The 27949-nt window shown below is 49.7% G+C and overlaps 2 protein-coding genes across 2 annotated transcripts in view; one reads left to right on the forward strand and one right to left on the reverse strand.

The window, feature by feature from the left end:
• Positions 1-2887: 2887 nt before the first annotated feature.
• FOXP3 (forkhead box P3) lies at positions 2888-27557 on the forward strand. Its single transcript, XM_060183598.1, has 12 exons — positions 2888-4502; positions 13036-13279; positions 14575-14679; positions 14787-14925; positions 16237-16324; positions 16408-16512; positions 19539-19626; positions 21645-21725; positions 24370-24520; positions 25066-25142; positions 26377-26478; positions 26633-27557. The coding sequence occupies exons 1-12, from the start codon at positions 4456-4458 to the stop codon at positions 26780-26782; spliced, it is 1377 nt and encodes a 458-aa protein (XP_060039581.1). The 5' UTR covers positions 2888-4455; the 3' UTR covers positions 26783-27557.
• Positions 27473-27949, reverse strand: part of CCDC22 (coiled-coil domain containing 22) — a 32427-nt gene continuing 31950 nt past the window's right edge. Inside the window, exon 17 of the mRNA XM_007529424.3 lies at positions 27473-27859. Within this exon, the coding sequence (XP_007529486.1) occupies positions 27746-27859 (114 nt within the window). The 3' untranslated portion in view covers positions 27473-27745. The remainder of the gene's footprint in view (positions 27860-27949) is intronic.

The following is a 27949-nucleotide window of genomic DNA, read 5'->3' on the forward strand; positions in this document are numbered from 1 at the left end:
AGCTAATGGTGAAGACTGAGTGGGAGCGGCAGTTGGGCAGCAAGGCAAACGGAGTGGTTACAGGCAATGGGAGAAGCAGGCAGTGAACGGAGAGAGCCAGAAAGTAGATTCGTAGGTGAGGTAGGTGCTGGCTATAAGATGGACACAGCGACCAGCCAATGCTGAGCCGCTGTAGCGCAGCGGAAGCATGACAGGAGTGGCTGCCGCGAGCCTGTAGGCGAGCAATCACCACCGGTGGGCAGCGACAGGGTTGAGCTGACCAATCCCGAAGCAAGAAGGAGACCCAGAGGCGTTGTGTTTTGGGGTCTCGGAGGTGGGACCAGAGGGGTAGGTCAATGGGCGTGGGGATGAAGGCGGAAGGGATGATGGGAGGAGCCTAGCCAAATGATGTGAAGGAAGGGATGAATAGCCAATAAGGAGGCTAGAAGAGAGGATGGTGCCTAGCCGGGCTGGCTTGTAGGATGATAGGAAACAAAGCCGTAAAGTGCTGGAAATCATTAGGGAAAGCACGCCTCCCATGGGTAGCATAGTTACCTTCTCCCTAATCCTCCTTGACTCTCATTTCTTTAGGCTTGTGAATACCCAGAGCTCCCTAAAGACCTAGTGGAAGATCTAAGAAAGCAAACCGGGCTCTCTCGGCCACCTCTCAGGCTTTGCTTGGATGATGCCACGAAGAATGCCCCTGGTTGTCACATTCTCCAGGACTTGGCACCATTCTTGAATGAATGACTAAATGACAAATTGAGATTTTTGTTGTTGTTGTCGCTACTGAAAGAAAGATTCACTTTTTCTAACCAGCTCAGCAAAACAAGAGCCTGACTGTACACCTCCAGGAGTTGATTGGGCATGCTGGCTGATACCAACACAGTGCTGGCATGTATCAATCACAAGTCCAAGCTCTCACTTTCTTTCCCCACTCCACGTGTCACGGTAGTGTCACCTCACTTCTGTTCTGCCCCCCCCCCCCCCCCGCTTCTGCTCCTACTGTTTCATCTCCCCGAAAGGGCTGCTTTCTGCTTCCTCCACCTAGTGACTTCTCCCTCTCCCTTTAAGATCTCACTTCTTGTAGGAACTGAATTGTAACTTCTGGTCACTGAACTTGTCCATTCATACAGAACCCTTCCAACCAAGGACGATTTACAGAGCACCGACTGTATGTAAGGTTCTGACACCCTGTCCTCAGGCTTAGGTCATGGGTCAGGAAGGAATATGTTTAGCTGTAAATAACAGAAATCAGGAAATATTGGGGGTGCAAACAGGACAGAAACATTTTTCTTCTTCTTTTCTCTCTCTTTTTTTTTAACCTAGAAGTCCAAGCTGCTATGTACCCTGGGGATTGCTTCGTGCTCACCCAGTTAGGGCATTGTCTGAGCCCTTGTCCTGCTTCAAGACACTCATCCTTCAGTCAATCCTGCCAGATCACCATCCAGATGATTTCCCAAATTTGTCTCCTCTTCACCCATTCCCCTGCTAGCACTATCATCAGTTATCTGGACCACTGCAGTAGCCTCCCCCTCACTGCTCCCCTGCTTCTGTGCGGGCACCTAGAAGTCAGTCTATGCTTAGCTGTCAAAGGGATCCTTTGAATTCCTAAAATGGTTCACCTCTTGCCTCTACCCACAACCCCACCTGTGGCCTCCTCCTTCAGTGTCAACAACCACAAGCCCTTCATATGATCTCCATACACCTGCATGGTCCAACCTGCCTGATCCCCTCTCTGACCTCAACTCCCTTTCTTCTTCCTCTCCCTCACACCACTCCGATGACACTGAATTCCCTCCACAGGTAGGTGTACTCCCACCTCAGAGGCTTTGCACTGGTGGTTTCCTCTAGAATGACTCAGAGGTCTACACAGCTCTTGTCCTCTCCTCCCTCAAGTCCTGTCAAAGGCCGTCTTCTCTGGGGACCTTTGGCTGACCTCTCTGTTGATTCCCGCCCACTCCCCAAGACTGTCCAGTATAAAAATGAGGTAGTAGGCTTTCCCTCTCTGCCTACCTTGTCCCTCAGCCCTCACAGCGACATCACCCTCTCCTAACCCCTCAGACCCCATTCCAGTGGTCTTCGGGAACTCCTTGGGCCCCTACCCCCACTCCATGTTCCTTCTGCTCCTCTGACCACATTCATTTCTTCCATGGGACCAAGTGAAAATAACCAAGACAGTTTGTGTAGGGAGTAAGGGGGCTGTAGCCCATTCATCTGATCCAAAAAGAGAAAACCAGTGGTCTGGGAGGTGGCACAGTGGATAAAGCATTAGACTCTCATGTATGAGGTCCCGAGTTCAATCCCTGGCAGCACATGTACCAGAGTGATGCCTAGTTCTTCACCCTCTCTCTCTCCTCCTATCATTCTTCAAGAATAAATAAATAAAATCTTTTTTAAAAGAGAGAAGACTGGGGACCAGGCAGTAGTACAGTGGGTTAAGTGCACATGGTGCGTAGTGCAAAGACTGGCATAGGGATCCCAGTTGAGCCCCCGACCCTACACCTGCAGGGGGGTCGCTTCACAGGTGGTGAAGAAGGTCTTCTGGTTTCTATCTTTCTCTCCCCCTCTCTGTCTTCCCCATCTCTCTTGATTTCTCTCTGTCCTACCCAACAACAACAGCAATAACAAGAGTAATAACAACAACAAGAACAACGAAAATGGGAAAAAAATGTCCTCTAGGAGCAGTGGATTCATAGTGCAGACAACTGAGCCCCAGCGATAACCCTGGAAGCAGAGAGAGAGAGAGAGAGAGAGAGAGGAAACCAGCCCCTTCCCCCCAGAGTAGATGGTATGCCTGGTACCTGTACACAGCTTACACAGAGTCCAGGAGGAACAAGGGGTCACTAAGATTGGAGCTGTCCATGAAATCAGTTCCCAGGACACCTTCCTGACAAGCACACCCCCAACAGAGCGCCACCCTGCCCTAGTACACCAGTTCCCTACAAACCTCCAAAAGTGGGGGGCCTCTTCTCGATCTGGTGGTTCCCCTGGCTGCCTAGTGCACAAGCCATCTTTGGTTCTCAGATGTGTCCCCCTCTTACATGCCTCAGCCAACCCAAGTCATGTTTTGAACTAATGGTGGGGAGGGTTGGGCTTTTTTTTTTTTTTTAATGGTTGTTGCTGGCTGATTTTTTAGTTTCCTTCTTCTTCTTCTTCTTCTTCTTCTTCTTCTTCTTCTTCTTCTTCTTCTTCTTCTTCTTCTTCTTCTTCCTCTTCTTCCTCCTCCTCCTCCTCCTCCTCTCCTCCTCCTCCTCCTCCTTCTTCTTCTTCATTCACCTTTTGTTCTTGTCTTCACAGAGTCAAAGCATCAGGTCCCCTGTGGGCTTTTCCAGAAAGGTGAGTCTGAGATGATTAAGAGGCCCCCTCCTTTAAAAAAAAAGAAGAAGAAGCTTGGGAGGGGACGGGGAGAGGAAAAAGACATGAAGGGGAGAAGGGGTGGGCCTTTGGCCACTATGTGCATAAAAAGCTGTCTCCAGTCGCTTTACCCCAGCCCTGAAGCCAGTCTTGAGGGGTTGGAGTAGATGCTGGAAGACAGAACCCTAGTTTGGAGGGAAGCAGGGGCTGGAAGTCTCACCGTGACCTGTCAGGACAAAACCTCGGGGCTGGTCTCCCCTGCTGATTGCTGCTTGGAGGGGGGGGACCCAATAAGGTGAAGAAATACAGCTGCCAATTCTTAGACAACTTGAAAAGCCTCACAGATTTCAAGCCCTCAGAAGATTCTCAAAATCCTGGAGCCTCCCTATCATCGCATTCTAGCATTTTAAACCTGAGACCACTGGACAGTTCGAAGCTCAGCAAGAAGGGAAGCAGCTTTCCCCCCCCCCCATCCTCAGCTCTATGAACTTGGGGCAAGTTGTTCAGCTACTTCACGCCTCTGTTGGCTCTGTCTGTGTAATACTGACCATGATGCCAAGTTGGATCATCGCTAAAGGAAAAGGGCTACGGTGAGGAGTGAATGGAGTTGTTGATAAGAAGTGTCCAGCACTGTCTGGTGGACACATGGAATGGAAACTTTGAGATAAGTATCAGCTGTGGAGATGATAGCAGACACTTGGAGGTCGACAGACTTAGAAAGTAGGATGTCTGCAGGGAGGAAGTTGAAAAGGCTGAGGCTTTCAGAAACACCGGTTCCTGCTGTCCCTGTGTGCAACTGGTATGGGATCTCAAGGACTTAGGGTGAGGCTGGAGGCCGGTTTGGGTTCTTCTCACTAGGATGACTTCTGGGACAGAACTCTTGGACCCTAAATAAGACTTGACTCCATTTCTTACTCACTGATGCTCAGTGATTCTCAGGCTCTTCAATTCTGTGACTTAGAGGGCATAGGATGAACCTCCTGTTTAGTTTGTTTGTTTGTTCTTTTTGTTTTTTATTTTCTCCATGATGTAACTTAACTTCCATGTCCCTCACCCTCTGTGGGGAGACAGGTTGCAGAAGTACCCAGAACTCCCTCTCTTTGGGCAGTAAAAGCAGTAATGACCATGTCGGTTCAACCTGTGGGGAAATGGAGGCCTGAATCAGGGTAAGGCTTCTGGGAACCCAGTCCTAGAAAATATGTTTCTTTCCTTGGTGATATCCAGCAGCACATCAGACCCCAGGACCTCCCTGTCTCTCATGAGAGACCACCAAATATCGTCTCCCTCACTGAGCGGCATATTTGCCTCGATGCCCTGTCATTTATTTGTGTTCTTTTCCCTTGCTTTTTTTTTTTTCTTTTTTCTAAACTGTGGTTTCTCATTGATACCTCTCACTCCTGTAGTGAGGGGAAGAAATCATATTTTCAGATGACTCGTAAAGGGCAAAGAAAAAAAAAAAACCCAAAATTTCCGTTTAGGTCTCAGTCAAGAAGAGGAGAAATAGAGCAAGAGTAAGAGAGAGAGAGAGAGAGAGAGAGAGAGAGAGAGAGAAATGAGCACCCCCCCCCACACACCCTATGATTATCAGTGCACACACTCATCAAAAAAAATGGATTATTAGAAGAGAGAGGTCTGTGGCTTCCACACCGTGTGTTTTTTTTCTTCTTCTCAGTATAAAAAGCTAAGTTGTTTTTGATATGTGACAGTTTCCCACAAGCCACACTGATCCTTTTTTTTTTTCTCGATCCACTTCACCAAGGTGAGTGTCCCCACTCTCCCCCTGCCAGATGCGGGTCCAGTAAAGGAGGTAGGCACTGGGGGCTCAAGAGGGGCGGGTAGGGGGAGGGCTCTGGTACTGGTAATACTTTTACAACTACTGTGGTATGGTCAGGTAAGGTATTTTTAAAACAATAATAGTAGTAATAATACATACCAGCAGAATGATAGGTGAAATACTTAACGCTTAGGCAGGAGCAAAGATAACTACACAGAGCGATGTGTTGGTGGATAGAGCTTGTTTTAAATGTAGCGACAGCCAGGGTGTGTGAATTTCAGCTTCTGCAACACTGCTCAGATATAAATGGACAATTGAGCAACGCTTCTCCATTGCTCCCATCTCTCACTGTCTCTGCTCACTCTGTCTCTCTCCTTTTTTCTGCCCGCTGCTTCTTTCTCTGTCTGCTCCCCTGGTACTCAGACTCCCACCCTCTTTCCCCATATTTTGCTAGCCGTATCTTCCCTGCCTCTGTGTTCATCCTCTCTCCCTCTGGAGTCATCTCTCTCCCACCAACTCTCTTTGCTCCCTCATCTCACCTTTCCCCTAACTGCCTTTTATCCAGTATTAGAACTGGGTGTGCACGGGATGCTTCTGAATAGTGTTTGTCAAACCTCAATGAGGACACATTCATTTAGCCAAAATGGGCATAAGTTCCCTTTGTCTCCAGGGAAGGAGGATCTTGAGCTGCTGGGTCAAGCTGAGCAGTTCACTGAATTTGTGGTTTCATCGCTTGAGTGAAAGACCCTTCTGAGGAGCACTTCATGCTTTAATCAACTGCAGCTTATCGATTCGGTCCTTCCTCAGGGGTGTGCTGTGAGGAAAGGGAGTTCAGAAATCATGTCCAGGAACAGAGAAAGCTAATAAAGGCCTGGGAGAGCTCATCTCTGAAGGTTTACCGTTGTACTTGGTGCAATGTGCTCATTAAGTATTAAGCTGTTAGCATTTTTTAACCAACTTGGAATCAAACTATTGATTTGGTTCCCACGTTACTAGATGAATAAGGACATTTTTGTAGATCACAGCAACAACAAAATGTTTCAACATGCAATCTTACCGGGCTGTCGAGACTGTCCTCCCATTGGCATGCACCATGATGGGTTTCACCAAGTGAAAATTGTAGGACATTTGGCCATTTCTAGTTTTCCCCCATAATCATCCCTGGTTAATTCCTCAGAGTACTGACATTGAAATCATTCAGGCAAAGGTGATGTGCATCTGTAAGCTTCCTCACTCTTACTACAAGTTATTATTCCAACAGGTGGTCAGGCTTTGTGCTGCCTCTACCCTCGGTGGGGATTATCATTCTTTTAATCTTTTTCTCAATATAACAGGTAAGAAAAATATTACCCCAGGATTGGTATTTGAAATATTTGATTACTTACAGTGTGTGTGTGCGCGTGTGCGTGTGCGTGTGTGTGTGCGTGTGTGTGTGTGCGCGCACACGCACACACAGTTGTCAGGTAATGATCTCAGTCCTAAAAGAGTATTCGTTTTTTTTTCTCATTGATTTGTCACAACTCTTTGCTTAGGAAGGATATGAACCTTTCATCAGACATACATATGTACTACATATTTTCCCCATTCACCTTTTTTTTTCTATTTGTTCACAGTATTTTGGGATGCTTATGCTGTTTTTATGTAGTCAAATAGGTTTGTCTTTCCTCCTGTGGTTACTGTTTCTGGTTTTATGCTTAGAAAGTCCTTTCCCACTTGAACCCTTTTACTGTTTCATTTTTTCCATTTACTGTAGAGGTTAAAAGTGTGGGTACTGGAGCCAGACTGTCTGGGACAAACCCAACCTCACCCCAAACCCTGTGTGATTTATTTTCACCAGGCATTTAACCTCCGTGTACTTCCATTTCCTCATTATGTACAGTGATAGTAACAGTATCTAATTTCCAGGGTCATTGTCAGGGTTAACTCTATTAATTCTATTAAGTGCTTAGCATAGGACCTGGCATACAACACACCCAAGATCAATATTGTTCCTTTGTTCTTTAAGGAACTGGGATTTATTTGACAATGGCAACTTTTCAGACTGGGCAGGGATGGCTTGGGGGTGGGAGGAACTGGACTGATGATCCCTTAAGCCACCTTATGTTTGCTTCCCCCCCTCCCATAAACCCTAGAAATATTTGTGGCACAGCCTCTTCAACATCCACCCCATTTGAAAGACCACATACATCACGGAGTTGATACCCTTGAACTGTGCGTCAGTTCCTGCTCCCCAGTGCCATGCTATTTTCCTGCTCATTGATATGCAATATAATAAGGGCCCTAGCTTCAGTGCCCACACCCAGCGGTTTGCTCTTCCTCACAGGCCGGCAACTGTGCATACTTGGGCTTGGATTCTCAATTTCTCGATCTCTTTCTCCAGCTCCCTGTTGTCTTTTCTGTCTGTTCTTGCTCTGTTTCTCTCACTCCATCTCCTTGTATCTACTTATATGACCTTCTGCTCCTGTTCGTTCCTCTTGCCCCTCCTTCTCTGTCTCTCCTTCTCTCAGTCTCCCTTGGCATGCCTCTCTCTGTCCTATGGCACATCTCCCCTTACCCTTGCCGCTTGTTCCTTGTTCCTGTTTTTCCCTTGGTCCCTACATGTCTCTGTCTCTTCATCAGGTAGAGGTAGAGATCCAGTTATCAGTTCAGAGCCCTGAACATGCTGAACACCTGGCCCAGACACAGAGAGGATGGTCCTGGCTCTTAATCCCTCTTCATCAGCCTCACAGATGTAGTGGCAGAACAGACAGCTAAGCTCAAATCCTCAGGCTCCTGGCAGAATTCTGTCTCTCTTTTTTCCCTCCACTGGGTACCTCAGTTTATCCCCTCAGATCTCATGATAGAGAAAGGGGAACATGGGTGAGGAGACTCAGCTGCTGCCACCCCCCATTTTGCTTTCTCCCCGGTTGAACCCCTCACTTGGGTGGGAGTATCCGCTGGGGTCACAGAACAGGATCCAAGCTCATAAGAACTAGACTGGATAGGGTCCCAGCCCCCCCCCCCCCAGATAAGGCCTGATGGCCAGAGGGTAGTGACACTAGAGGAAAAGGTCTGGGGCTGGGAAGACTGCATAGTGGTTCTGCAAAATGACTTTCATGCCTGAGGGATCTAAGGTTCAATCCCCACCACCATAAGTCAGAGCTCAACAGTGCTCTGATATGTGTCTCTGTCTCTCTCTGTAAATATATATAAAGTCTAGCTATGGACAGAGCCTTGTGTCCCAAGAACAGATACTGGGTCCCAAAGTATCTATTCAAGGTCCTTCCAGAGAGTCTGTTGACAAAAACTCTCTCTCTAAGTACCACCTATAACTGAAATTGTCCAGTATTCCCCTTCTCTGTCTGGCTTGTCTTCCTTTCAGTATCTTGGATGGATGAAATTTGTTTGGGTTCTTTCTTTCTCCTTTTTCATTATTTTTTATATTTTATTTATTCCCTTTTGTTGCCCTTGTTGTTTTATTGTTGTAGTTATTATTGTTGTCATTATTGTTGTTGGATAGGACAGAGAGAAATGGAGAGAGGAGGGGAAGACAGAGAGGGGGAGAGAAAGATAGACACCTGCAGACCTGCCTCACTGCCGGTGAAGCAACTCCCCTGCAGGTGGGGAGCCGGGGGCTCGAACTGGGATCCTTAATGCCAGTTGTTGTGCTTTGTGCCACCTGCACTTAACCTGCTGTGCTACTGCCCGACTTCCTGGGTTCTTTCTTTTTTTTTTATTTTATTTATTTATTGCATAGCGACAGAGAGAAATTGAGAGGGAAGGGGGAGAGAGAGGGAGAAAAATAGACACCTGCAGAAGTGGTCTTCACACCACTTGTGAAGCTTCCCCTTTACAGGTAGGGACTGGGGGGGGGGTTGAATGTGACAGGCTCTATAGGCAAAGGATTTCCCTGCTCCCTGCCATATAGCCCCAGCAGAATCCATGTGGGTCCCTCCTCCAACATAATGGCTGTGAATTTAGGGACATTGTCCCAGAATGGATGAGGCCTGTGGGTGTTCATTTACACCTTGCTGGACATCTAGCTTGGGAAGACGGGTACTTCTGTTGAACCAGGTTGGCATCTGCACCTTAGGTAGCTAGTGGCAAAACTTAGCCTTAAGTTGGGAGAAGTAGGATGGCTGATTTTCTCCTTCCTGCCTTCATGGGACTTAGAGGGTGGCTTTGGTAGGCAGAAGGCTGAGGAATCAGTGAGTTTCTTGTCCTTTGGGGGTGGGGGGTGTTAGTGAATCTGGACACCGGTAATCTTGAGCCTCAGGTACTGAAAAATGAGGACTACAGAATCTCTGGTCTTGAGATTCTGGGATCATATAAATCTAAGAAACGATGGTCTGTAGTGATGAGGTTCTGATACAAAGACCCCAGTATAGGTGGGGGCTGCAAGGAGTGCCCCAAAGATCAAACCACGGCACAAAGGCCAAATCCATAACACACAAAGGGCCAAGTGCACAAGGCCTGGGCCTTATCCTGGTGACCAGTAAGGAACGCCAGTCACCACATCAGCCAAGTCCAGGGGGATGGGTGGACAGGGTGGCTGGTTCTTGGAACAAAACTTGTAAGGTGGGGCGTGTGCCCCGATCTCTTCCTCCCCGCTGCCAAAGAAGCACCGCACATCCGGCCGCCATGACGTCAATGGCGGAAAACTCTGTGGGAGCTGCGGGCTGGAACAGCGGGGGCCGGATGCAGACCCCGATACGAAAACACGACCCACGTCCCAGAAACAGCCTCCATGTGGCTTCTGAGAAACAGTCAGACAGGGCAGCCCCGACAGACAATGCAGGAAGCTGGCTGCCCAGCCCTGGCCCTCCACGAACACCACCTCCCCAGTCCATCTCCACATGACTGGCTTGCTTTCTCTCCTTTTTTCTTTCTTTCTTTCTTTCTTTCTTTCTTTCTTTCTTTCTTTCTTTCTTTCTCTCTCTCTCTCTCTCTCTCTCTCTCTCTTTCTTTCTTTCTTTCACTGGGGACTATATTTATTTATTTATTTTTATTTTTTTTCCTCAAGGCTCTGGTTTATGGTGGTGCTGGGGATTGAACCTGGGGCCTTTGGTGTCTCAGGCTTATATGAGGCTTTTTGCATAAACAGTCATGTTATCTCTTCAGCCTAATTTTTTAAAATTATCTTATAAATGAGACAGAAATATTGAGAGCACTGCTCAGCTCTGACCTATAGTGGTGGTGGTGTGTGTTTGGGTGGGGGTGAGGGGTTGAATATTTGACCTCAGAGCTTCAGGGAAGAAAGTCTTTTATGCAGAACCATAAAAGACCCAATCCTTCATATGGCCTTTTCTAAGAGGCAGTTCATGCCTCTCTGAGTAAGGCTATTCCCCATGGTTTGGGGAAGGAGATTTATGCAAAGCTCTGGCCAAGTGTCCAGATGGCTTCAGACATGAACAACGAGCCAGTCATGGCATGGAGACACACACACACACACACACACACACACACACACGACAATGACAAAAAAACACCCTTTTGCTCCACTCACTGTAGAAATGTGTGTCCCACAGTTCTGCCAACTATAGTGCTAGTCACTTGTTGGCAGTCTTTGGGGCTCCCTGACTTTAGAAGCATCATCCTGAACTCCATATCCATTCACTTCCTGGCCACTAAGAGTCTCTTGGACTCCTTTGCCTCACCTTCATAGACCCAGACTCTTGCTTCTCACACAGTGATATGTATTTATTTTTTATCTTATTTATTTATTTATTTATTTATTTATTTATTGCCTCCAGGGTTATTGCTGGGGCTCAGTGCCTGAACCATGAATCCACTGCTCATGAAGGCCATTTTCCCCTTTTCATTGCCCTTGTTGTTATAGCCTTGTTGTGGTTATTATTGTTGATGATGTCGTTTGTTGTTGGATAGGACAGACAGAAATGGAGAGAGGAGGGGAAGACAGAGAGAGGGAGAGAAAGATAGACACCTGCAGACCTGCTTCACCGCTTGTGAAGCGACTCCCCTGCAGGTGGGGAGCCGGGGACTCGAACCAGGATCCTTCCTCCCGTCCTCGCGCTTTGCGCCACCTGTGCTTAACCTGCTGCGCTACCGCCCGACCCCCACACAGTGATATTTAAACCACCACCACCACCACCCAGTTCCTCCCAAAGAACAGAGGTCGAACTAGGCATCCTCTAGAATGAGATTACAAAGAAAGGGAAAAGTGAGGTTCTGCCTTTCAGCAAGTGGAAGGTGCTGAGGCCCCACAGAGTAGCCTGGAGGTGTCACAGTGAACTTTCTGCTTAGAGGGACATGAGAAAGAGGGGGATTTCAGGCAGGGTGAAGGTGAAGTGAACTTGGAGATAAGCTAGCAGGGAGTGGGGTATGAGCAGAAAGTGGGATAGACAAAGATGGGGACTGAGTCAAGCCCTGGCTCCAGAGGGTCCATCTCTCCTCCTCTTCAGCTCTTGTTCTTGCAGTTCTGGGCAGGGAAAGGGCCCAAAGACCATAACAGTCTAACTTGGCCTGAGCTCTGGACCCCTGTGCTCTGTTCGCCTACTGATTCACACCTAGTATAGATTCTCTGAGTACAGCCACCATCAGACCCAGCCCAGCTCCAGCCACCACCACCCCAGCTTCATGCCCTGTCATCCCTGCTCTTTCTCTTGAATGTTTTGTTGTTTACTTATTTCATAGAAACAGACAAAAATCAATAGGAATCGGGGGTGGAGGAGAAAGGGAGAGAGAGGCAGAGGCAGAGGAAGAGGAGAGGAGAGGACAGGAGAGGAGGGGGGGAGAGAGAGAAAGGGAGAGAGATTGACCTCAACACTGCAGGTGGGGACCAGGGGCTTGAACCCAGCTCCTTGTGCATAGCCACGTGTGCTCAAATGAGTGCACCATCCACCCAGCACCCCCTCCTCTGTTTTCTCTTTTCTTCCTTTCTTCTTTTCCCCAGAGCACTGCTCAATTCTGGCTTTCTAAAAAATATTTTATTGAGAGCCAAGCATTGGCACACCGGGTTAAGCACACACACTATAAAGCAGGGGCCAGCTCTCCACCTGCAGGGGGATCGCTTCACAAGTGGTGAAGCAGGTCTGCAGGTATCTATCTTTCTCTCCTCTTCTCTATTTTCCCCTCCCCTCACTATTTCTCTCTGTCTTATCCAAAAAAAAAAAAATCAAAAAAATGGCCACAGTAGCAGTGGATTCATAGTGCAGGTACTGAACCCCAGCAATAACCCTGGAGGCAATTTTATTTTTCATTTAATGAGAAAGATAGAGAGAAAGACACAGAGAGACATCTAAGAGCACCGCTCAGCTCTGGCTTATGATGATACTGGAGGTTGAACCTGGGAGCGTGGATCAGCTCTGGCTTCTGGCAGTGCCAAGGATTGATACTGGAACTCTGGAGCGTCAAGCATGCAAGCCTTTTTGCCTATCCCCTATGCTCTCTCCCCAGCCATAGCTCTGCTCCTCCGACTGCTCACGCTAACACCCAGAAGTCGCCTGGACCCTCCGTCTCCCCTCCACCACATCCAAAGGGCCAGTACGTTCTTTTAACTTCATTTTTCCAAATGCACTTATAAGTCACCAGCTTCCCCCACCCAGATCACTGCTTGTTATGGCCTCCTGCTTCTGACTGTTCCTCTCACAGAAGCAAGAGCCATTGAGTCCATGCTACCCCCACCCCTGCTCTTGGGCGTGCTAGAATCACAGATCAATCACAGCAGGAGAGGCAAAGGTCCTGTGGCCTCTGCAGAGTGCAGGGGGATACACAAGGCATGTATGATAGGGGAAGGAGCCGAGTCCCACCCTCAGAGCCCAACTGCAGAGCCCCCCACCCACCCATCCCTAGTCCCTGTCTGATCTGATCACGGCAATTGTTCGTGTGCGTGTGTGTGCGTGTGTGTGTGTTTGGGGGTGGGGTGGGGGGGTGAATCACTCATATCCCTGTGCTCAAGTGAGTCCTTATCCACTTTGTTCTCACAGCCTACCTTTGGACACAGACCCAATGCCCAACCCCAGACCAGCCAAGCCCTTGCCCCCTTCCTTGACCCTCAGCCCATCATCAGGAGCTGCAGCCAGCTGGAGGACTGCACCGAAGACTTCAGATGTGCTGGGACCCAAGGGCCCAGGAGCCACCTTCCAGGGCCGAGACCTCCGAGCTGGGGCCTATGCCTCTTCCTCTTCTGCTTCCTCCTCCTTGAACCCTACGACCCCATCACAGCTGCAGGTGAGGAAGCTCCAGGGCCCAGAATAGAGCAGGCAGGGTGGGGTACCTGGGCTGACAGGTGCCGACCTTTACAGTGGCGATGGGTGGGGGGGGGGGGGACAGGGACCCAGCTGGGGCACAGGAAGTGGTTTTCTGGGTCCCAGGCAAGTCTGTGACTTATGCAGATGTCACAGGGCCAAGAAAGTCCCCACTCTGCAGGTCTCAGCAATTTGAGGCTCACAGCCTCCCAGTCTCTGTCTCAGGAGATCCTCTCTCGGTCCCTGGGGTCACATGTCCCCAACCCCATCCCCCACCCCCATATGACAGAGAGGAACAGGCTGGGACCCCAAGACGACAGAACCAAGGGCATCCCTTGAGCTGTCTGAGCTAGGAACGGCCACTTGGTCTCCCTCTGCCTCAGTTTCCACTTAACGTAAAAGTGCCTGCAGGTGGGACTGTGGGGAGGTGGGCATGAAGGAGACATGTAGGGCTGGAGAGACAGCATAGAGATGCTGAAAAGAGACTCTCATGCCTAAGGCTCTGAGGTCCCAGGTTCAATCCCCCACACCACTAGAATCCAGAGCTGAACAGTGATGAGAGAGAGAGAGAGAGAGAGAGAGAGAAGGGAGAGGGGTGCCGCGTGGTGGTGCATCTGGTTGAGTACACATGTTACCACATACAAGGACTTGGGTTCAAGCCCCTACCTGCAGGAGGAAAGCTTTGCGTGTGCTAAAGCATGGCTGCAGGTGTCTCTGTCTCCTTCTACCCTCTTGATTGCTGGCTGTCTCTATCCAATAAAAAATGATAATAGGGAGTCGGGCGGTAGCGCAGAGGGTTAAGCGCACATGGCGCGAAGTGCAACGACCCGGAAGGATCCCAATTCGAGCTCCAGGCTCCCCACCTGCAGGGGAGTCGCTTCACAGGCAGTGAAGCAGGTCTGCAGGTGTCTATCTTTCTCTCCCCCTCTCTGTCTTCCCCTCCTCTCTCCATTTCTCTCTGTCCTATCCAACAACAGCAGCAGCAGCAGCAACAACAACAACAATAATAATCACAATGATTAAAAAAAAAGAACAAGGGCAACAAAAGGGGAAAAATGGTCTCCAGAAGCAGTGGATTCGTGGTGCAGGCACAGAGCCCCAGCAATAAGCCTGGAGGCAAAAAAAAATGATAATAAAAAAGTTAAAAACAAAGAAATAAAAATTTATAAATAAAAAAGAACGAGAGAAAGAGAGAGAAGAGAGGGAAAGAAAGGGAAGAAAGAGAGATATGTAAGCATGCGGGTGGTGTCTCATATGCTCCCTGCCCTGCTGCTATAGCTGCCCACAGTGCCCCTGGTCATGGTGGCACCTTCTGGAACCCGGCTGGGCCCTTCACCCCACCTGCAGGCACTCCTTCAGGACCGGCCACACTTCGTGCACCAGGTACTGAGTGGAGGGGCAGGCTGGATAGGGGAGCTGGGGCCGGGGCTGGGGCCAGGGTCGGGGCTGGGGCCGAGGCCAGGCTGAACAGAGCCCACATGTGCCCTCAGCGCTCCCAGGTGGACGCTCATGCCCGGACCCCTGTGCTGCAGGTGCGCCCACTGGACGGCCCGGCCATGATCAATCTCTCACCACCTGCCACCACCACCGGGGTCTTCTCCCTCAAGGCTCGGCCTGGCCTGCCACCTGGTAACACTCCCTCACCTACACACACACACACACACACACACACACACACACACACACACACACGTCCCTGAACTCACTTCCTACCCTCTCTTCAGAGGTGACTTCTGATCATCTTGGGGGCGATCACCCACTCAAAAGATCAGACCCCTCCCCAACCTCAGTGGTGCAGAGCATCAAAATCACAGAACCGTGGGTCTTCACAAGTTAGTCCAAATGCCAACACCCTTTGAGTTAGACCTTAAGTGCAACTGAGGCCCTAGGAGTAAAATCTGAGGATATGGCCCTGGAGACGGCGTAGTGGGTAAAACACTGGACGCTTGAGCATGAGGTCCTGAGTTTGATTTCTAGCATCTCATGTGCCAGAGTGATGCTCTGGTTCTTTCTCCCTCTCTCCCATAAATGATTTATTAATAAATAAGTTATTAATAAGTTATGTATGTGCTGATATTCCACCAGGAATATCAATAGCACTCCAAGTGGCCATTCTTCACCTTTTGTTTTTGTTTTGTTTTTTACTTGATAGGACAGAAAGAAACTGAGAGGGAAGGGATGGGGGGAGAGAGAGGGAGAGAGAGACACCTGTAGCACTGCTTCACGACTCATAAAGTTTCCCACTGCAGGCGGGGGGGCTGGGGACTTGAACCTGACTCCTTGTGCATGGTAATGTATGTGCTGACTGCACTACTGCCCAACTCCTTCATTTTTTTTTCTTCGAAATAAGAGGACTTAGGCAAGTGAAATAGCTCACTTGGATAGTGTGCTGCTTTGCTATATGTGCAACCCAGGTTCAAACCCAACCCCCACCGCATTAAAGGGTACTTTGGTGCTATGGTCTCTTAAACACACTTTCTTTCTGCCTGTCTCTATGGGGAAAAAAAGACAGAGAAGGGGGGGGGGTGGATGGTAGCACAGCAGGTTAAGCGCACATGGCTGGAAGTGCAAGGACTGGTGCAAAGTTCCCAGTTTGAGTCCCTGGCTGCCCACCTGCAGGGGGGTCGTTTCACAAGCAGTGAAGCAGGTCTGCAAGTGTCTATCTTTCCCTCTCCCCTCTCTGTCTTCCCCTCCTCTCTCAATTTCTCTCTGTCCTCTCCAACAACAGCAACAGCAATAACAATAAGGGCAACAAAATGGGGAAAATGTCCTCCAGGAGCAGTGGATTTGTAGTGTAGGTACTGAGCTCCAGTGATAACCCTGGAGGCAAAAAAAAAACAGAAAGAACTTCTGGGCTGAGCTCCAGAGCCCAGTCCCCAGTTCCCAGTTCCCAGAGGTGCCCTGTCTTCTGCCTCCATCCCCACCCCATCCCTACTCCAGGGATCAACGTGGCCAGCCTGGAGTGGGTGTCCAGAGAGCCAACCTTGCTCTGCGCCTTCCCAGGCTCCAGCGCACCCCGGAAGGAGAAGTGAGTATGGGCCAGGCTGGGAGGACCCTACCCCTGCCATCCCCACCCTGACACCTGACAATCTCTGCCACCACCCCCCCCAGTGCCTTATCCGCCATGCCCCAGGGCTCCTACTCTCTGCTGGCCAATGGCGTCTGCAAGTGGCCCGGATGTGAGAAGGTCTTCGAGGAGCCAGAGGAATTCCTCAAGTGAGCAGACCAGGCTGGTTACAGCCTGGGCTGGGGGGGAGGGGGGAGCGTCAGGGGAAGGGGGATCTGGTTTGTGAGAGGGTACAGGTCTCAGCTCTGTTGCTGTCCCATAGCTAGTAAGATGCAAATGGTTAGGGGGCCAGGCGGGAGTGCAGCAGGCTAAGTGCACATGGCGCGAAGCACTAGGACAGAAGTAAGGATCCGGGTTCGAGCCCCCTGCTCCCCACCTGCAGGGGGGTCGCTTCATGGGTGGTGAAGCAGGCCTGCAGATGTCTTTCTCTCTCCCTCTCTGCCTTCCCCTCCTCTCTCCATTTCTCTCTGCCCTATCCAACAACAATAGCAATGGCAACAATAACAACAAGGGCAAAAACAAGAGAACAAAATGGGAAAAAAGGCCTCCAGGAGCAGTGGATTCGTAATGCAGGCACCGAGCCCCGGCAATAACCCTGGAGGCAAAAAAAAAAAAAAAAAAAAAAAAGAAAAGAAAGAAAAAGAAAAAAAAAGTTATAAGAGGTCAAAACCCAAGCCTGGTGTCCAAGGAGAGAGCTTACCTGGGAGGGCACCTGCCTTGCTGTTCATGTGACCCAGGTTCGAGTCGCAGTACACCACATAGCATGGGGGTGGGGGGCTTCAATGCTGTGGAGTCCCTCCCTCTCTCTATCTGAAAAACTCCGCTGGTAAAAATGTGTATGTATGAGAGCCTGAAGATGATTATGATGGTAATGAAAAAGAGGAGGACGAGAAGCAGAAGGAGGAGGAGGAGGAGGAGGAAGAAGAGGAGGAGGAGAGGAAAGAGAATGGGAAACTCTACATGACGTTGGCCCAAGTATCTTAGTAATTTAGTTTCTCTGGTTTTCTCAGTTGTATAATGGGGCATAATAATAGGGGTATATGCTATGATTTGCCTGCATTTTATAAGAAATGGAGGCCAGAGAGTCAGGTTTGTTGGTCAAAATTGACTCAGTTCCTAAGTGACAGGGATGGGGTTTACTGGGTTTAATTTCACTTTATTTTATCATTCCTGGGACATTGCCACTCCAGGGTGATTTTTGGTTTTTTGTTTGTTTGTTTTTTTAACTTTTTTTTTTAATTTAAGAAAGGATTAATTAACAAAACCATAGGGTAGGGGGGTACAACTCCACACAATTCCTACCACCCAATCTCCATATCCCACCCCCTCCCCTGATAGCTTTCCCATTCTCTATCCCTCTGGGAGCACGGACCCAGGGTCATTGTGGGTTGCAGAAGGTAGAAGGTCTGGCTTCTGTAATTGCTTCCCTGCTGAGTGATTTTTGTTTTTTCAGGTAGAAAAACAAACACCTGTCTTGGGGAGATGAGAAATTGTACCTGTGTGCCAACAACTGTACTGTAAACCATTAAACTCCCAATGAAATGATGGATGGATGGAAGGAAAATAGAGATAGATGGCCTGGGAGGTGACACAGTGGTGAACGATTTGGACTCTCAAGCATGAGGTCCCAAATTCAGTCCCCAGCATCACATCTGTTAGATTAATGCTCTAACTGATTCTCTCTCTTCTTTCCTTTCATAAATAAATATTTACGAAAGAAAGAGGGGGGAGTCAGGCGGTAGTGCAGCAGGTTAAGCGCACGTGGCACAAAGTGCAAGGACCGGCGTAAGGATCCAGGTTCGAGCCCCCAGCTCCCCACCTACAGGGGAGTCGCTTCACAGGCGGTGAAGCAGGTCTGCAGGTGTCTGTCTTTCTCTCCTCCTCTCTGTCTTCCCCTCCTCTCTCCATTTCTCTCTCTCTCCTATCCAACAACAACGACAACAACAATAACTACAACAGTAAAACAACAAGGGCAACAAAAGGGAATAAATAATAAAAAAAAATTTTAAAAAAAGAAAAGAAATAGGGGGCCAGTGGTGGCATACCTGGTTAAGTGCACATCGTACAAAGTGCAAGGATCCCAGTTCAAGCCCTCAGCTCTCCACCTGCAGGGAGGTCACCTCACAAGTGGTGAAGCAGGTCTGCAGATGTCTATCTTTTTCTCCTCCTCTATATATCCCCCTCCCCTCTCAATGTCTCTCTGTCCTATCCAATAAAATGGAAAAAATGGCCTCCAGGAGCAGTGGATTTGTAGTGCAGTTACTGAGCCCCAGTGATAGCCCTGGAGAGAGAGGGGGGAGAGGGAGGGGGAAGGAGTGGGAGAGGGAGAGGACAGGGGGCAGGCAGTAGTATCACACCTAGTTAACACGCACATTACAGTGTGCAAGGACTCAGGTTCAAGCCCTTGGTCCCCACCTGCAGGGGAAGTTTCATGAGTGGTGAAGTAGGACTATAGGTGTCTCTATGTCTCGGTCCTTCTCTATCTCCCCATCCTTTTTCAACATCTGTCTCTATCCAATAATAAATAAAATTTTTAAAAAAGCAGAAAGCAAAAGACCAAGACCAAAGCTTTCTTCAGTGCAATTGGTGGGGGGCAAGCCCACATGCGAAAGCCGTGCACTATCCAGAGAGGGCTGCAAGGGGGTTGATAAACCTTGATGGCTAGGGTCCAGAATCCATATTCCTAAATATGGACTGCTTTGCACTCAGGCCAGTACACATTGGGTTTTCTGGCTCTCTAAAGTCTCAGCTCCTCACAATTGTCGCTGCCTCCCCTTGTCCCCCCTTCCTCTTTATCCCTCCTTCTCCCCCCTATTTCTCCCTGTGCTCTAGCCATGTCCAACTACCAGCAGGGGTACATCCTGTCCAGTCCCCCACTAACTCTTGTCACAGATGGTCCCCTCCTGCAGCCATCTGCCTGCCCCATTCTCTCTGCTCACCAGGCTACAGCAGCGGGCTCAGACCTGTCACACAGGACATGCTAAGTGGCCTGTGTCAGAGAAATGACAGATGTGAAGAGACTGAAGTAGAGAGAATGGGGGGGAAGGGGATGGAGAGGCTGAGACTCTGAAATTTCCTCCCCCAGAGGGTCTAATCCTTCTCCACGAGAACCATGGAGCCAAAAGGCCAGGCCCACCATGGCCCTCTGCGTGAACCCCCATCCTTCCTTCCCCAGGCACTGCCAGACAGACCATCTCTTGGACGAAAAGGGCAGAGCTCAGTGTCTCCTCCAGAGGAAGGTGGTGCAGTCTCTGGAGCAGCAGGTAATGGGGGAGCAGAAGTTGAGCTCACCCAGGATGGGAAGAGGGGAGACAGATCCAGGGCACACCCCCGCCTGGGCAAGAATATGGCTGAGGGAAGCTGAGGTGGCTCACCCGACAGTGTGTATATGTGATCCTGTGTGAAGACCTGAGTTATTCTTTTTTTTTTTTTTTTCCCCTCCAGGGTTATTGCTGGGCTCGGTGCCTGCACCATGAATCCACCGCTCCTGGAGGCCATTTTTCCCCCTTTTGTTGCCCTTGTTGTTGTAGCCTCGTTGTGGTTATTATTATTGCCATTGTTGATGTTGTTCGTTGTTGGATAGGACAGAGAGAAATGGAAAGAGGAGGGGAAGACAGAGAGGGGGAGAGAAAGATAAGACACCTGCAGACCTGCTTCACTGTCTGTGAAGCGACTCCTCTGCAGGTGGGGAGCAGGGAGCTCGAACCGGGATCCTTACGCCGGTCCTTGGGCTTTGCGCCACATGCGCTTAACCCACTGCGCCACCGCCCGACCCCCTGTTGTTGTTTTTTTATCTTGTCTCCTCCAGGGTTGTCGCTGGGGCTCTGTGCCAGCACCATGAATTCACTGCTCCTGGTGGCCATTTTTTTCCATCGTATTGGATAGGACAGAGAGAAATTGAGAGAGGAGGGGGAGATAGAAAGATACCTGCAGACCTGCTTCACCACTTGTGATGTGTCCCCCCCCACCCCCCGCAGGTGGGGAGCTGGAGGCTAGCACCCAGATCCTTGCACAGGTCCTTGTGCTTAGTACTATGTGCATTTAATCAGGTGTGCCACTGCCCCTGGAGACCTGGATTCAAGCCCCCAGTGCTCACCTTGGGGGGGGGGCAGAGCTTCATGAGCAGGGAGCTCCCTCTCCCTCTCTATCTCTCAGCCTTCTGTCCACCCCCCAAAAAAGTGGCCACTGGGAATGCCAGAGACATGCAGGCACTGAGTCCCTGGTGGGTGTGGGATGACAGGATAGCATAGTGGTTCTGCAAAAAGCCTTTCATGCCTGAGGCACCAAAGGTTCTCCTGTTTCAATCCCCAGCACCACCATAAACCAGGACTGAACAGTGCTCTGGTAATAAATAAATACATACATACATACATACCCTGGTGGCAAAAAAAAATTTAAAAAAGGGGTCTGGACAGCGGTGCACCCAGTTGAGCACATACATTACCATGTGCAAGGATCCAGGTTCAAGCCTTTGGTCCCCATCGGAAGGGGGAAAGCTTCACAAGTGGTGAAACAATGCTGCAGGTCTCTCTCTCTCTCCCTCTCTCTCCCTCCCTTCCCTCTTGCTTTCTGTATATCTATATCCTCACCTGCAAGGGTGGGGTAACTTCACTAGGGTCAAAGCAGGTCTGTAATACAGGTCCTGGATAAGGATGACAGAGGATCTAGTGGGGGTTGTATTGTTATGTGGAAAACTGAGGAATGTGATGCATGTACAAGCTATTGTATTTACTGTTGACTGTAAAACATTAGTTCCCTATTAAAGAAATTAAAAAAGAGAAAGAAAAGCAGAAACTACCAGGAAAGAAAAGTTCTCTGGACCAAAGACCTGGGCAAAAGCATCTGGTAATTATGACAAGATAGTGGTGACATAATAACAATAGCAATAGCTAGCATAGCAGACACAGTTCTAAGTGCTCTAGCTTAGATGGTTTATGTCATTCAACCCTTAGAATATATCTATGAGACCAATGCTTCTAATGTTCTTTACAGAAATGAAAAAAAAGAATAAGCTTGGACTTTAAAAAAAACAAACAGGTCTTTAGATGTCTCTTTCTTTCTGTCTATCTGCCCCTCCCCCTCTCAATTTGTCTCTATCAAGTAAAGGGTGAAGATAAAAGAAAAAAATATGGCCACCAGGAGTGGTGAATTCACTAGGCAGATATGTAGCTCCAGTGATAACCCTGGTGGCAATAAAAAGAAAAAGAAAAAAAAAAAGAAAGAAAACAGAATACAGTCATGAAAGATCAGTTGAGGTCTCACTTTGTGCCCATCTTCACAGCTGGCACTGGAGAAGGAGAAACTGGGCGCCATGCAAGCCCACCTGGCTGGGAAAATGGCACTGACCAAGGCTCCACCCACGGTGAGTCAGCCCAAACCTAGGCGCAGGGCAAGGGCCTTGCAAGGCACTCAGGGTTGACCCTATCCCCAGGCCCTGGGATCTCTCGAACTCTGGCCACAGCTCCAAACATCTCCAGGCCCTGAAGCCTGTCCCCATCTGGTTGCAAATGCTCTGACCCTATGAACCCAGAACATCAGGATCTTGAGTATTTTGGCAACGGCAAATAGTCAGATGCCTACTGCATGCAGACATGCAGCCATAGCAGGACCAGCTGCCTAAGTCACAGTATGAAAAGTAGGGGCCAGGTAGTGATGCACTGGATTGAGCGTACAGATTACCATGCTCAAGGACCTTGCTTGAGCCCTTGCTCCCCACCTGTAGGAGGGACAATTCATGGCTGTGAAGCAGGTATGCAGGTGTCTTTTTTTCCTCTCTACCTCTCTATCTAAGGGGGGGGGGTGGTGGTAGCCAGGAGCTGTGGATTCCTTGTGCAACCACTGAGCTCCAGTGATGGCAATAAAAATAAGTAAGTAAATAAAAGAGAAAGAAATTCAACCATGGGCTCAAATCTTTCTTTTCCTCTCCTGTGGGCTCAAATCTCAAGGTGGTAATCACAGAACATTCGAGTAGGGTTGAGGAGGGTAGAGGCGTTCTGCCCAGTTTCCAAATCCATGGAACCAGTTCTGGCTGCCAAGTACCAAACACTTCTCTGGTTACTGACCACATTACTGGTTCATCTCCTTCAGTTCAGATGATGCCACCATGAGACAGGTATTCTTCTCATTCCCCAACCCAACAATGAGCAAAATTGGGGCCAGGGAGATAGCATAGTGGTTCTGCAAAAAGCCAGATCTGAGCAGTGCTTTAGTTTAAAAAAAATTGATGCCAAGAAGGATAAATTGAGGCCGTTTTGATCCCAGATCATGGCCAACAGCGTGCTCTGGTGATGCTGTGCTGTGCTGTGGATACTGTGTCCAACTGCGCACACACACACACACACACACACACACACACACACACACCAACACTCTCACTGGCTCATGCTGATTCTTGAAATTCTCATCATAGTGGAACGGGGAAGGGAGCACTTTACCTTTATAATTTTACTCACTTAGCAGCCAGGGAGTGCTGCAGTAGATTAAGCATTGGACTCTCAAGCATGAGGTCCAAGTTCAATCCCCAGCATCGAATGTGCCAGAGTGATACTCTTGGTCTGTCTGTCTCTCTCTTTCTCTCTCACCCTCTCTCTCTCTCTCCTCTCACTCATAAGTAATTAAATAAGTCATTTTTTAAAATGACAAAAAAGAAAAAAAAACCCTTTTAGATTCCATTGACCTAAATAGAAAACATGGCTGTGTCCCAGTAGTTTTCTTTTCTGGGGCCAGGCGGTGGTGCACCTGGTTAAGCACTCACATTACAGTGCGCAAGGACCGGGGTTCAAGCCTCCGGTCCCCACCTGCAGGGGGAAAGCTTCACAAGTGGTGAAGCAGGTGCTGCAGATGTCTCTCTGTCTCTCCCTCTCTATCTCCCCCTCTCCTCTCCATTTCTCTCTGTCTCTATCCAATAATAAATGAATAAATACCTTTGGAAAAAAATTCTTTTTTTCTTTTTTTTTTTAATCACTAGGGCTATCACTAGGGCTCTGCGTAGCTACACCACTCCTGGTGATTTTTCTTTTTCTTCTCCTTCCTTCTTTCCTCCCTCCCTTCCTTCCTTCTTTCCTGAGACAGAAGTAGAAAGGGATACAGGGGGGAGAGGGTGGAAGAGAAATACCTGAGAGGGTGACCCGGTGGTGGCAATGCCCGGTTGAGAGCACAAGTTACCAAGCGCAAAGACCCAGGTTCAAGCCCTCATGCCCCACCTACAGAGGGAAAGGCTGACAAGCAGTGAAGCAGTGCTGAAGTTATGTCTCTCTCTTCCCCTCTACCTCCCCCTTCCTTCTTGATCTGTCTCGAGCCAATACATCATACACATTGAGAAAAAGAGAACTACCCGCAGTACTGCATCAGTTTGTGATGCTTCCCCCACTGACGCCTCACACCAAGAGCTTGAACCCAGGCCCTTTCACATGGCAATGTATGTGCTCAACTGGATGGACCACCACCCAAACCCTCCCCAATAAAATGTTTGAAGATGTATCATTGTATTTATTTATGATACAGGAGGAATCAGCATGATTCTGGCACATGTGATGCCAGGGATCGAACTCAGGACCTCAGGTTTGAGAATTCAATGCTCTATCCATTAAGCCCCGTCCTGGGCTGCCCAGTTTAATGTTTTACTACTTCAGAATTCAAATGGCAAAGAGAAAAGGAAAAGAAAACACAAAGGAGAACTTGGACTGGGTTTGGTGTATTGCACCGAAGTTAAAAACAGAAAAAAGCTGTGGTCCGGGAGGTGGCGCAGTGGATAAAACACTGGACTCTCAAGCGCAAGGTCCTGAGTTCAATCCCCGGCAGCACATGTACCAGAGTGATGGCTGGTTCTTCCTCCCTCCTCCTATATTTCTCATTAATAAATAAATAAATAAAAAATAAATAAAAATTAAAAAAACAGAAAAAAAACAAACTCTAGGGTGTGTGTGGGGGAGTTCAGAAAAAAAAATTCAAGTGGCAAGCTGAAGCCTCCAGACAACCTGTCTCTCTTCCTCCTCTTCCTCCTCCAGGCTTCATCTGACAAGGGCTCCTGCTGCATCGTAGCCACTGGCAACCCAGGCCCCACAGTCGCAGCCTGGCCTGGCCCCCAGGAAGCCCCTGAAGGGCTGTTTGCTGTGAGGAGGCACCTCTGGGGCAGCCATGCTAACAACACATTCCCAGGTCAGAATGGACCATGCCCTACACAGTGCCCCTCCCAACTGGACCCTGGGTCCCCTAACTGGCACTGGGGAAGTGCAGAAAGGCTCTTTTATGTCACTGCCACTTCACCTTGGGGAAAATTTCATCCCATTCTGATTGCTCATATGTAGGTCTATCTCCATTCCCAAGTACTCACCCCTCCTCTCCCCAATCCAAGGAAAAGTGGGGGGGGGAGTGATTCCTTGGGGGCTCACCAATCTGCTTATACCCACAAAGCCTGGGCTGTGGGCTTAACTGGAAACAGGGCCCCTGCGCAGCATCCTGGCTCTGCCCCCTTAGCCAGTTCCTTTCCTCTGGCATCATTACTTAAACCTCGGGGAGAATGTGCCATGTCTTGGTGCAAAGTACAGACACCACCATCTCTCTCAAGCACTGGGTTAACGGACACTGGCACTAATGTGTGGGCTAGAATTTTAGGACAAAGCAAAAAAAAAAGGGGGGGGATCAGAGTTCCCAGGTGGGGCCTGACCCCCTCCTCACCCAACTTCTCTCCCCGCATCCTACAGAGTTCTTCCACAACATGGACTACTTCAAGTTCCATAACATGCGGCCCCCGTTCACCTATGCCACCCTCATCCGCTGGGTAAGCGAGCAGCTCAGGCCCCGAGGGAAGAGGGTGTCAGGGAACCTCTCCTGAGCACTTCTCAGACTAGGTTCCTGCCTTAAGGACACCCAAGCCTCAGAAGGAGATTCCCCCACTGCCCTGTGCAGCTTTCAATGCAGACCAGCCCCCCCCCCCAAGTCCATACCAAAACCATCACTAGGCCAGCCCAAGCCCAGTCTTTGCCCTGTCCTAACAGCCTCCTTAAATTCATAATCAAACCACTCTCCTATCTAGAAATAGTCTGAAAACTAGCCCTGTCTTCCCTTGGGCCTAAACCTGTCCCTTGCAGTACCCTAACTTTTTCTCCAGCCCCTGATGTATCCCACTATGTCAACACACCACCAACTCCTTCCTCACAGCACCTCTTTTTTAAATTTTCTTTCTTTTTTTAATATTTATTTATTTATTCCCTTTTGTTGCCCTTGTTGTTTTATTGTTGTAGTCGTTGTTGGATAGGACAAAGAGAAATGGAGAGAGGAGGGGAAGACAGAGAGGGGGAGAGAAAGACACCTGCAGACCTGCTTCATCGCCTGTGAAGCAACTCTCTTGCAGGTGGGGAGCCAGGGGCTCGAACAGGGATTCTTATGCCGGTCCTTGCGCTTTGCGCCACATGCGCTTAACCCGCTGCGCTACCGCCCGACTCACTTCATAGTACCTCTTAACCTCATCCTGTCCCAAATCCTTCACCTGAATTCCCCTAGTACTTTTCCAGAACCTTCATCCTAGGCCTGCACCTCACACCTGTACACTCCACTTTCCACTGCCCAGTTCCAGCCCCATCCTGCCCAGAAGCTCCTTTCGGTCCTCATCGTTGACCCGTTATTTCATCCCATTCCTCAATCCAAACAGATTAAATTCCCTGGTCCTGAGCTTCATACTACACAGAACCCCAACTCCATCCCAGACCCAATTCTGTCTTCTTTCCACCCCCGCCTCAAAGACTTATTGACTTACGAGAAGAAAAAAAAAAAATCAGAGCCGGGGGTTGAACTCAGAACCTCACATTTGAGAGTCCGCCGTGCCACCTCACATTTGAGAGTCCGCCTCTCCCCTCAATCCCTGCTCAGCTCTGATCCTTCACCAAACCCCATCTCAGCTCCTCCATTCCCACAATTCTAACACATGCCGGGTGACCCAGTGTGGATGACTGACCCTCTCAGCTGCACTTGGGGAGCGTGGCTTCCCTCACGGCTCCCCACACCTCAACCTCCAGGCCATCCTGGAGTCTCCGGAGAAGCAGCGGACGCTCAATGAGATCTATCACTGGTTCACGCGCATGTTTGCCTTCTTCAGAAACCACCCAGCCACCTGGAAGGTGAGTCTCTGGGCAGCTGACAGTGGCCAAGAGGGGCAGCTGATGCAGGGGTGGAGCTGGGGAGGGAGAAGCAGGAGGGTGGGTTTTGGTGTGGAGGGGGGCTGCTAACCTCACTCCACTTGCCCCCTGCCCTGGGCTGGCCTCCCTCTTGCAGAATGCCATCCGCCATAACCTCAGCCTGCACAAGTGCTTCGTGCGGGTGGAGAGCGAGAAGGGGGCCGTGTGGACCGTGGATGAGTTTGAGTTTCGAAAGAAGAGGAGTCAGAGGCCCAGCAAGTGTTCCAACCCCACCCCTGGCCCTTGACCTCAAGACTGGTGAAAGGAAGGGTGGACAGGGGCCAAAATGAGGGGTAGAAAATGGCCAGGGGGCAAAGGGGTGATGCCAGGCCCTTGGCCATACCTGAGGGGATCAAGAAGTGGGGTGTGTACTGTTCTGCAGCCGCCCACCCCCCCCCCTGGAGTGTCTGATGTGAGCCAAGATGGCCCTGACCCCCTGTACACCCTTTTTCACCAGTTAAGTCTATAGACCCAACCATGCACACTGCCTGCCTTGGTCAGTCTCACAGTTCACACAGCTAGGAAAGTCATACAGACTTTCCCCTAGACTCCACGTGGACCCTAGACACAGCTGGTCACAGTATACTTGAACAACGTCAGGCCTGAGTTCACTCGGCCAATCCCAAGCTCAACCCAGCCATCCCTTGCAGAGTCACATCAGATGCCCTGAAACACAGGTAATGTGTTGCCTTTGAGACCTTGGGTCTCCCCAAGTACCACAGACACAAAGCTGTCACACATGGCCTCACACAGTGTAAGCCATATGCTCAGTTACATGGCCCCTAGATCTCACCTGGGCACTTAGGTGCCCCAGAGGGCCCTCTCCTAGTCCTGTGCAGATGTGCAGGGCCACACAAAGGCATCCCATGTCTTATCTGCCCCCCTCCCCCTGCTCCCTTCCTCCACCCTGAGTCTTGGGTCCTCATCCAGACCTTGATTTAGATGGTACACAGAACCCTTCCTTTATTTGCGATCAAAGGCCCAGTCTACATCCTCCTCCCAATAAACCGTATCCGAGCTCAGACTCTCTGGATGGTCACCCCAGACACACATAGGGGTCGATCGGGCAGGGGTCTGGGTTCAAGGCCTTGGCTGAAGCAACTTGACAGCAAACGGGGCACAGCTAGGGCAAGTGCTCTGCTTTCTCCTCCAGCACCCTAAATTCTTGCTGAAGGTTGGGGGGCGGAGAGTCCTCTGCCGGGGGGGCTCCTCAGGCCTCTCGGACCCGTCCCAAAAGGCCCGCGTTCTCCTGACGTAGGGCTCGATAGTCCTCTTGGATCTTCTCCAGGTTGCTGAGGGTCTTCTTGCCCATCTCTGTCTCGATCTAAGGTAATGTGAGATGTGGCCCCCTCAGCACACAGGGTACCCCTCTCCCAGCTTCTGCTCATCACCTGCCTCCGGTACAGAAACTAAG

This window comes from Erinaceus europaeus, chromosome X (genome assembly GCF_950295315.1).
Source record: "Erinaceus europaeus chromosome X, mEriEur2.1, whole genome shotgun sequence".
In the NCBI taxonomy this organism is placed as follows: Eukaryota; Metazoa; Chordata; class Mammalia; order Eulipotyphla; family Erinaceidae; genus Erinaceus; species Erinaceus europaeus.

Bases quoted from the DNA above. Each gene is read 5' to 3' on its own strand.
- FOXP3 (XM_060183598.1), top strand. From the start codon at position 4,456: ATGACCATGTCGGTTCAACCTGTGGGGAAATGGAGGCCTGAATCAGG. The intron at 14,926-16,236 runs GTAACACTCCCT...TCCCTACTCCAG, and splicing joins TCGGCCTGGCCTGCCACCTG to GGATCAACGTGGCCAGCCTG. The intron at 16,325-16,407 runs GTGAGTATGGGC...CACCCCCCCCAG, and splicing joins AGCGCACCCCGGAAGGAGAA to TGCCTTATCCGCCATGCCCC.